The sequence below is a fragment of the Aspergillus pseudonomiae genome (genome assembly GCF_009193645.1).
Source record: "Aspergillus pseudonomiae strain CBS 119388 unplaced genomic scaffold BDV37scaffold_213, whole genome shotgun sequence".
Taxonomy (NCBI): domain Eukaryota; kingdom Fungi; phylum Ascomycota; class Eurotiomycetes; order Eurotiales; family Aspergillaceae; genus Aspergillus; species Aspergillus pseudonomiae.
The window spans coordinates 1-10,474 of record NW_022476205.1 but is presented as its reverse complement, the minus strand read 5'-3'; the positions used below and the strand labels follow the sequence as shown (position 1 = coordinate 10,474).

Sequence of the window (10,474 nt, the reverse complement as noted above, 5' to 3'; positions counted from 1 at the left end):
CGTGCCCAGGCACGCAACCCGGAATATATTTTCACCGGGACTCCAACTTAGACCCCCCAATCCAGATCGCTGAGCCCCAGGAAACGCCGCCGTGCAAGGGACTCCTCCGGCCCCGACACCGTCGCTGTAACCCGCGGCCGCACTCGATCTGACGCTACATGGAACATTGCCTTATCCCCTGATCATGTATAAACAGCTACAGATATTATAATATAATGTGAACCGATCCAGGGATACCGTGATGGCCCAGTTTCTCCGTGACCCTGAGGTGCTCAGAGCCGATATTATCGCTATTCAGGAGCCCTAGAGAAACCCTTACTCTAATATGATATACCACCCGGTATACGGAAGTCACCAGCCCTACCTAACCGCCGATAACACCGGCGACTGAAGAGCCTGTGTAGCCCTTTATATTTTAAGAAAGACTAACCTTAGAATATGGAAACACGCGGTATACTCCGCGGACTGCCAGGAGCTCGAGCACTGCTGAAGGAGCGCGAATCATCAGGTGGAACTTCTAAGAGCAACTAGAAGAACAGACAACGTGCTACATAAATCAATCACTATACTTAGTTGAGCACCATACATATGGTTTGTAAAGTTTTTGCACTGAAGGAAAGCAAACCATATTCTGTATGTAGGGGTTCTACTTTGAGCCTTCCGAGGCTTAAGATAAGCTATTTGAGTAATCTAATTGGGTCAACATGGATTTTCAATTGGTTTATACTCTGATTAGGTTCTATTGACTTTCATCCTGTTTTTCTCGGAATCAAATGAGTAATTTAGACAAGTAGTTATAAGAAAGGTTGGCTCAGGTGCGCCTATAGCATAAGTAAAGGAATTATAGATATACTTCGGTGTCGGTAAGCTTTTTCGAGGACAATTTTGGTAACTCCGTATAATATTTTTTACGTATGATCAGTCCGCACTTGCGCCTTTCCATTCATTCCAAGTCTACCCGTTTGTTTCCTTGGGAAAGGCACCCTCACATAAAGTAAGAATATTGGGTCCTACTGACGACATGACTATACGTCGAATGGTGGATCAAGAAAAGGGTTTAGGAATGAAAGCCACCATGTTGAGCCATCTGACGCTTTTGGAAGGTTGCATAGGATATGACGTTTCGAATCTAAAGTTGGCCCGGCGAGTTCCCCGAATCCGGCCCGAATCCGCGTGGATCGGGTTCGGACTGAAACAAGTGCGGTGAAATACCTAGGACGAGCGTAATAACGACTAATTCTTTTACCATGGTAGGTGTCGTTGTTGTCCTGAATAAAGTCCAAATATTTTTTAATCGGCCAGTTCTCTCGCCGGATCTGGGTTTTCCGCTTATGCCCCATAAAATATACTCTTTAATGGTACGGGATCCCTCCACGCTTCAGGAGTAAAGTTCCAAGCGCCATGGAGCCAACAGCCGATTTGCCGATGGGTTTAGTCCTTCCCGCACTTCAGGGTACTGCCGATGCTATCAGCCTCGACGTTGATATGGCTTTGCGCTGAGGCGTCATTAAAGAATCAAGACCTTGTGACGTGTGATAATAATACTATTTTGCCACAGCAGTAAAGCCAGCTGCCTCGTTCGAAGCCGGAAATTATTTGGCGCCTGAGTCCCTTAACTGCTCCAGTGTAGCTCGCCAGAAAAGATCTTTCAAGGCCATACTCTATTTGAACGGCCCTTGCCCACAGAGTGACAATAAGAATTGACATATTGATGACATCCCCCATCCTATAAAATCTCGAAAATATTAAATTTCTTGCTGTTCCATTTCAGCACCAAGTTTAACCAACTAACACTGGGGCGCACCGTACCATGGAGAGGTTACCATTGTTAAGGTAAGCGGGGCAGGGAGGGCGCAAGCAATTCAGTATGAACGCGGCGGCGCATAGAAAGTAGACCTTTGTTTCTCAAGGATCTGCCAAATGGAAAGTTTACTTTGTTAAAGTTCGCTTAATACATCTTTCACTCTCTCTAAGAAAGTGCTTCTGCTTCACTGGTGTGGGGATTAATTCTCGTCCTATAATTTACACGGTACTCGACCACTATTCACTTGTCAAAATTACACTACAGATATCCTCCCGGTTCTCCGTGGCAATCGGACGAAAAAGGAAGAGTTTCTTAATCTGAGAGTATTAGCCTATAGCTTACTATGACGCCTCCATAGAGTTACAGTACCCTCTAATCTGCTGCAATACTAGTGTATGATGCGAGGATGACGATATAAGTCTAACAAAAAGAATGGAAATAGAGAGTGTTGTCATCATAGTAAGTCTGGCCTTTTTACAAGGTAGTATTTCTATAGGGAAGAGCACATATACGTGTAAGAATTACATATTAGAATGCAGATGTAATACTTTACTAGTGGCAGTTTCATTATATAAGTGACCCTATGGGATGCTTGATCGAACATTATCCCTTCTCCTAAACACCTTCAATTTACTTTCAAAGCCATCTTGACAAGGCAGCTTCTATTACCACTACTTTTGCAAAGCAGAATTGCAATAATGGTTCAAATCCAGTTTAACAGTAACCCTGTTACCGCATCTTTAGCGGAAGATGCCACGGCTATTATTATTGAGCTTCACAACGAGGATCCCATCGAAATTCCAAACGGACAGAAAAAGATTGTCGATGGCATATCCACCAGATGCAAGATAAAGAAGGGTGACGACATTGAGCCTTACCATGTATTTAAGGGATACGAATTTCCTGACAGTGATAATGTCACTACAAGTGGTATGTTTATTTAGATAACCCATCTCTGTTCTCCCTATTGTTGTTATATTACTTCTTGCTAAAGCACTTTCTAAAGGGCCAACCGCCCCTGGTGAGGTTGAGGCCAAGGACCGTGCAGGTACAGGTGGATCTTGGAAGTTTCAGGGACTTCTTTAAGCCACTATTTGCTTTTGAAGATATTGAATTGTTTTCTATTGCTTAGTTTCGTTGTGCGATACGGGGAAGAGCTCGTACTCACTTGCTCCCTCAATTGTATTTACTAATTATTAAAGTTAATGTTGGAAGTATTTAAGCTCATTGTCAGATTTCTAGCGTAATTGCACTTTTAGGCCAATATTTAACATATTTGGTCTCGCCTAGTGATTACCAACGAAATTCCAAGTAGCACTATGTCTACTAGAAGTACCATCCCTTCCACCTACCAGAAAGCCCAGAACTGTGCTGCCGTCTCCTGGTCTCCTGTCCTGTCTACCGTAGCGATCCCTAGGGCCTGAGATAGGTAGTGTCAAAACCTAGGATCTGTCTAAGGTGCGCTGATTGCTACCGTAGATAAGTTCAAGCACTGGTGGTCAACCCGATTGATCCTGAGAATGGGTACTATTTATCCCGAGAGCTCCACAGCTCTTGAGAATGCAACTGGTGTACCGGTGAACCTATCCGAGGTTCCAATGGACTAAGGTAATGATCGAAAGATCCCAATGCAGTGAAAATAGAAGTAGAGCCAGGTCGTTACGTATACCTTCCTGTGGTAGAGTGGTGGACGAATCTAATAGCAGTAATAACACTATGGTTATGAAAGACGACGTCGCCGGTGGGTGGTCGGGATCCCCTACTAATAGGTAGGAAGATGGTGATCAATACCTGCCGTCCTTCCACAAATAACATTCTACCACCAAGTACGCGCCTTATAAGCCTACATGACAATAGCACCCCTATCTCCCTGAGAATCTACATCAAATATATATATATCCTAGCTATAGAATGTTGGCGAAGTCGGAGTTAAGCTATTAATATCCTTAGCCCTAAGTTTTAAACACTATTCGGACAATAAGACACGTGCATTGTATTAACCGATCTCAATTTTCTAAATACAAAAGAATAGTCCCTGCATTCGCATTGTAACATGGGAAAAACCTAAATTCGAAAGGGCAAAAACCCATATCAGGACTTAGAAATGAATGAAGGCATTACCGTCCGGTGCTTGATTGCTGAGGCGGCACTATTGTTGCACTATGATCAAGTGTCACTCTTGGCATCTGAGGTATATCTCCAGTCTTAGGTATGCTTTCATGAATGGCATTCGCAAATGCTCTCTTAACTGCTGCTGGTCCAACCGTCACATCGGTGCGAAAGTTGTATGTAAATATGTTGCCTGTTTCGGTACTGGGTTTGATCAGCGTGATTTTATCAGCCCCAGTTTCCTGCACTGTGTTGATTGCCTGCTTCATGATATCATGAACTTCATCCGTACTTCCTGTCCATTTTGCAGACACCGTGGCTGTGTTATATGGCTTGGAGTCATCAATATCACGTGCGGCCTTCGGCGCCCGGCTTTTCTTTTTTTCAGCCCAAAGTGCTGGAAAGTCCGGACTTTGTTGCACATACAGTCGACATTTTGAATTCCACACATTGTTGGAGGAGCTATTCATGGGGATCGGAAGATAGACTTGATATCCTTGTATTATCAAATCGTCACTCTTAACTTTTCCGATGTCAGAATAGTTGATGGGGTCCGAGTCAAGATCTCCTAGATCTGCTGGGGAAAACATTTGATTCCCAAGGGATTGGCCAACATCAGCACCACCTATGACGGTCGGAAGGTCAAGTGTGCAGATATATTTATTAATATCACCAGCAATATCTGGAGATATGATTCCACTGTCGTTCAAACTCGGCTGCGGCCATATACCGTCCAGATCAAAGGGGCCATCTTGTGTCCATCCTGACGGGCGAGGATCCAGATGTTTCTCAAGCTCGTCTGCTTTAACCTCCATTTTCTTATTCGCTCCCCTTAGACCCCGTACTGCTGTTAGAAGAGCGTTCTGGTCTTCGATGATATCCGGCGATTGGTTTTCCTCCAACAGGAAAGGCAGGAAGGCCCCCACAGTATCGAGGATATTGCCGGCATTGTTGATCACAAAACCTGCACCCTGCTCAACTCCCTGAAGAAAGTCATCCCAGAAGCTCATCTTAAGTACTAATCGTAAAGTAAGAAAATCAAATAAATCAAAGGATATGAGGGTAGTAGGACCTAAAACTGTGAAGAGAGTAAGGAACAGAACACACTTACTAACACTGCTGACCATCTAGGCCAAAGTATTAACATTTTATAGGCCAAGCCCGTCTCTCATGATGTCACTCTCTAGAAAGGAGCGTGAAGTAATCCGTCTTTGCAGCGTGCTTGCGAGAATAAACTACTTCTGAAAACAGATGGTTACGTCAAGTATACCACCCCACCTGACCGTTCTAGAACAAGTGTATCCAATGTCTCAGTTTTCTATTCACATTTAATTGAGCCTGGTTTAGGCTCTACAGGTTACACAAGTACGTCATATATTTAGGCAGTTCAGCGTTTTGACGACACTGGCATTTTCAATGTCCATAAAACTACTTATACGGATCTGTGATGATATCATCTAGGCTGGTTATGGTAACCCATATCCTGGTTCTGTATTTACAATCGGATGGTCGGGGGCGATGAACGTCACAAAGTAGAGGACTTGGTTGGGGAAAAAAATGTAATGTAATAAAAGCCAATAGATGCTGCTGGGACATTATGTACCCTGGTTACTATATACAGGTGAGTCATCGAAATATGCAGGAAACCTCGAGTACAAATTAACGAGCAGTTCCAGCCGATCCCTACTCCCCATTCCATGTGTTGTTATATCAAATTCCTTACTATCCTAGGAATCTTACAGTTCAACACTCCAGCAAAATGGCTTTCAAAATAAAAAAGATTTCCGCTACTTCAACTTACAGCACCAGAAATCGTTCGAATCAGTTGAACGGTCAGGGTATTGTCACTATAATTTGGAATCCTGATGCATCTATACCGACTGGTGAAGGATGTGATGGTTCTAGCTGCTGCTGTACATTTCAAATTAATTCCAAGAAAATGCCGCTGAGCCTCTCTGGGTCTTGGAGTGAGATGAAGAATATCACTACTTATAATATCAAAGCCGGAATCGGAAAAATTGAAGACATCCTAACGGCTGATAATATTACATCACTCGGTACCGAGGATTTCGAGATGCCAATGGGTACTCTTACACTAAATATCCCTCCTACGTTTCCAGCGCGGTATGTGGGAGACTGGGTTTGGCAGATATCAGGCCCTGGTAGGTAAACAAGGACAACCCTACCTAGAATGCCTTCTTCTAACCATTCTAGACCAAAAATGGACCTCCTGCACAACAAAAACACTCCTGGAATTCACTTTCGTGAAATTTGGTCCACCCCGGGGTCCCATTCAGCCTGGAAATGCAACAACACCGGCTAGGCCTGATTTTGGGGGTGAATACCCGGTGGATATATTTCGTTTATTTCTCCCCAAATTCCCTCATCACGAGATCAGTCCCCCTGATTATCTCAAGCAAACGATGGATATAATTTGGAACCTGGGCCAAAATACCAATCCAAATATTGCAGCAAGTCGCTTATTCCAGTATGAGACTATTCGTGGGGCACCAGCATATATCGATAGCGGTTATGGTGGAACATTTCAGCTTCGCCGTTTTGTTTCTGGGCTTTTTGACAGCCTTAATTGCTACGACTTAGCGGCCCTTAGCCAGCTTGCTATATGCATCATACAGGACGAGAATGGAGACGAAGTATATGACAGCAAATGGGTAATATGCCATCCAGTCGATCCACAAAATCCCATACCGTATGGTTTCATACCAGATGGCCCCCTAATTGGCTGGCCGCAGTACCCCAACTGTAACTCACCATTTTTCTCACAAAACCGGTTACCACATTATAATGACCCTAACGACCCCAGCCGACAGCGATTTTGGAATCATGCCTGGGTCGAGGTAACTAATTCAGGAAGAAGAACCGTTCTTGACGCGACTCACTGTCTGCAATCTAACCCGAACCCGGCGGCAGGAGAGGATGATCGCAGTACATATCTAAAGAAGAACACAGATCAAACGATGCCGCCTAACCACCCTCCCCAGATAAGGGCATTTTGTACGTGCTCTGTATTAACCCTTTGTGCACATGTATAACTGACCGGCATAGATCAAAATCCTAACGTTTGGGATCCCCCCACATACAATCAAATTGGTGTCACAGACGTCGGCTCTGTTCCAGCTCTATCTCGAGCATACGGGAACCCACCGTCTACTACAGAGTGGGTTCCCACAAGAATAAACAATGCTCCATGCGACCCCTCCTCTATATTAAGGGTTGTGCAGTCTATCTGGCCGACCGCAAATATTGACTCCGCGGATTGGCTGGTGGCTTCTCACGGTTGCCAGGTCCTGACAGCATTTTCTTACATACGGAACACCAATAACCGGCTCTTTGTGGAAATCAACAACCTGGAGACTCGATCCGATGCAAACTCTCAGTACCAAACCCTGAGAGCTAACCTGCAGACTCTCACCGAACCTGGATTGCATCTTCCAGTTACAGATATTGGAGATGAGGCTTTCCGCACACCAAACAACTTAATTTGGAGGCGTAATTTGATGTGTATTCGCATATTCGCAGCACTGCCAGCTTCAGACCCCCAGCGACCAACCGAAATCCCACGTCTAATTCTAGAAACTGCTAAGGCTGTTGATGGCCATTTGGTAGCTTCTGCTGTCTCTCCGGGTCAAGAAGCACGCCCATCTCCAACTCTTAGAATCTCTACCCAGAGAACTTTGGAAATAGGTAGAGGTAGGTTCGATGTGTTACTCGACAATGTCTCGGATATTTCAGATGTTTCTATCGCAGAGATTGAAGATCATACTATTGTTAAGCAGGCTTCGATTGGATCTACATTGGTGGGTCAACATGGCATTATTCGCTTTGTTGCTCTAAAGCTGGGGAAGACAGATGTGAAAATTTGCGTGGCTCATCATCGCAGCCTTGCAATTTCGACAGTCAATATTGAGGTTATTGTTTCGGGTCATATTGAGTGCGCTTAAGTAGCTATACAATCTGACAATTCCTGTAGATTTCTAAGAGATTGTTTTTTTATACCGATATACACGCACAGGAATGTAATGATTATTGGCTTATTCCTACCAGGACTTCTGTAAAGGGACTAAATTCCAAACTAACCTCAGCTAATAGGTAGTCTAGTAAGCAAATTATAACGTATAAGTATCTACTATATCTACTATCTACTAATATTAGATATGTAAACTCTATGATTAATTATTGGGCTCGTCTTAACTAATGATTGGTTAGTGATGCATGTTGACAAGGGCTCCTATCAGCGCATCATTATAGCGGTGAGTTAAGCAATTCGCAAGATAAAAAGAGAGCAATCTAGCCATGGATAGTGTAAATGAAGCTTTGATGTGTTCCCAGCGCTAAAGATTTTACTATGACTTCGTATCACCCACTCAATTTAAGTCCCTCTAGTTCCTTATTTAGAAGACAGGCGTGCTTCCCAAAAGGAACGACAATTGACTCTGAACATATACCATAAAATCAACCTTGGCTTCTAGTATTCAAAGCTTGAACGTAGAGTACGCTGAAGGTTTGGAAATTTCCTGTTTAGTATACTTATTGATGGGAAACATTGCACAACTATTGTTATGCGCCGATATCATTACTCATGCAAGTCCGGCACGAGTCTGAATTGCAAATAGTGAGGGGTGACTGTGCCGCAAAGCGGAACCCATATCTTTATTGATACTGAGTGGAGCTGCTTCTTGTTTTTTACGAGTGAGTTACACATATCCCTGCCTCCAAAGAATTGATAGGTCAGTAGCATATCTCGAAATGAACTGAGTAGTTGTCAGCATCCATTGTTGGGAACGAAACCCTGCTACTGGATCGAAATCAAATTAGTTTCCCTTGTTCTGCATGTACGTGTGACATATCACACAGGTGTGTTGCAGTACAGGCAAGACAACTTATACTTTTATTTCCCCTGTCTTTGAGCTCCTGATCATGCAAAATGGCTTCTCAGTTAGCTGATTTGGGTTTATTTCACCGCGAACCTCTGTGTACCGAAGTATGAATTTTCCAACGTGAACCGATTTCAATTTCCTCGTCTAAGTGCACGATCTGAACATGACTGTCGATACATTTGATCAAGACGTTGGCTATCTGGTGAGTCCAGACATATTACGAAAGATTGACGAACTTCGTGAGAGGAACATCGGTCAGCATGTTCCTCTTTTCTAGGTAGGCCCTTAATGCCTTAAATACACTCTTCTTAATCTCATTATACCATAGCTTGTTGTTGTAGGCGACCAAAGCTCTGGCAAATTGTCTCTATTAGAGAGTCTCACAAACATTCTATTTCCTTATAATTTAGAGCTCTGTACCCACTACGCGACACAAATCATATCCCAGTGAGACTTAGTGCCTTAAGTCGACATCACCATCATTCTAGGCTCTCACGCATCTAACGAGTATAGAAAGCGCTTAGAGAAGTACTATATAGGATTATTAACCCTAGATACCTTCTGTGTTTAGTTCTCTAGGATCCTACAGGATATTAGTACCTCCTAGTAAAATATACTATAATAGCCATAGGTTAATTCTTTTATAGATCAACAATTAAATAGAGAATTTAGACAGACCTTGATTCAAGTAAAGGTAATATTTTTAGTGAAGATATATTAAAAGTTAAAATATATAGGTCTAATAAAGATTATCTAACCCTTATAGATATGCCCGGCATATTTCGTAATCTAATAGAAGAAGTCACCATAAACAACATCATTCTTATTTAAAATATAATAAGAAAGTATATTAAAGATAACTAAACTATATAATCATAAATCTCTCTAGTAACGTGAACCCCGTGACTCAGGAAATCCTAACACTTGCTAAAGACTATAATAAGGTAGGTAAATGGACTTTAGATAGAGTGTGCCAGGGGCCCCGAAAAACCCGCTCCGGGTTTGGAGGGCCAAAACCCGCCCTAAACCGGGAACCTATTTAAAGAAGGGATTGGAATAGATTTCCGGGTCGGATCTAATCTGCTGACCCGAGGTCCCGAATTTTCTAAATATATAATAAATATAATTATTTATTATATATATTAAAATCTCTCTATAGATAGATTTAAACAAGTTTATATAATATAATTTAATAATAGATATATTTATATTTTATAAGATACTCCCTATAACCGTCCCTTGATAATCCTGCGGCTGCTTTCAGCTCTTATCGTCCTATGGTTTTCTTCTTTTCGTGTCCGCTTTCGATAAGGTGCGCTAGACAAGGGCCTGTAACATCATTCTCTGTGGGACACTCTGTCGTATTGATACGGGCGCGGCGTGCTTGAACCATGGCGGCTCTCATTGGTGAGAAAGTCGTCTCTTGGCGAAGGACACTCTAGCTCACTCTGAAGGGTATTACCATCATTGGTCCCGCAGCTGTCAGGTGATATGTCTTGTAAAGCCATCTGCAAACACTGTATGGTAATGTCCTTCACATCTAACGTAGATAGCAGGGTGGAGATCGATTCGCGCTGCCTCTCGTTCTCGAGGAGAACATGTTGAATGTCCCAGGAGCTGCGATTGCTTTCAACTTGTGTGACTGCACGTAGAAGAGACTCGT

The 10,474-nt window shown here is 43.1% G+C and overlaps 2 protein-coding genes across 2 annotated transcripts; one reads left to right on the top strand and one right to left on the bottom strand.

Annotated features, from left to right (window-relative positions):
* Positions 1 to 3,703: 3,703 nt before the first annotated feature.
* On the bottom strand, positions 3,704 to 5,002 carry BDV37DRAFT_267103 (uncharacterized protein). The gene has a single exon (XM_032083981.1). The coding sequence runs from the start codon at positions 4,921 to 4,923 to the stop codon at positions 3,922 to 3,924; it is 1,002 nt and encodes a 333-aa protein (XP_031934237.1). The 5' UTR covers positions 4,924 to 5,002; the 3' UTR covers positions 3,704 to 3,921.
* Positions 5,003 to 5,595: 593 nt separating this feature from the next.
* Positions 5,596 to 7,918, top strand: BDV37DRAFT_267102 (uncharacterized protein). The gene is made up of 3 exons (XM_032083980.1): positions 5,596 to 6,075; positions 6,128 to 6,928; positions 6,980 to 7,918. Exons 1-3 carry the CDS (start codon positions 5,673 to 5,675, stop codon positions 7,873 to 7,875), a joined length of 2,100 nt encoding a protein of 699 aa, XP_031934236.1. The 5' UTR covers positions 5,596 to 5,672; the 3' UTR covers positions 7,876 to 7,918.
* The last annotated feature ends 2,556 nt before the right edge of the window (positions 7,919 to 10,474 follow it).

What these genes read in the sequence shown, in the direction of transcription:
- BDV37DRAFT_267103 (XM_032083981.1), bottom strand. Translation starts at nt 4,923, where the DNA reads ATGAGCTTCTGGGATGACTTTCTTCAGGGAGTTGAGCAGGGTGCAGGT.
- BDV37DRAFT_267102 (XM_032083980.1), top strand. Translation starts at nt 5,673, where the DNA reads ATGGCTTTCAAAATAAAAAAGATTTCCGCTACTTCAACTTACAGCACC. An exon ending in TTGGCAGATATCAGGCCCTG is followed by an intron (nt 6,076 to 6,127) that starts GTAGGTAAACAA and finishes TAACCATTCTAG; the next exon opens with ACCAAAAATGGACCTCCTGC. An exon ending in TCCCCAGATAAGGGCATTTT is followed by an intron (nt 6,929 to 6,979) that starts GTACGTGCTCTG and finishes TGACCGGCATAG; the next exon opens with ATCAAAATCCTAACGTTTGG.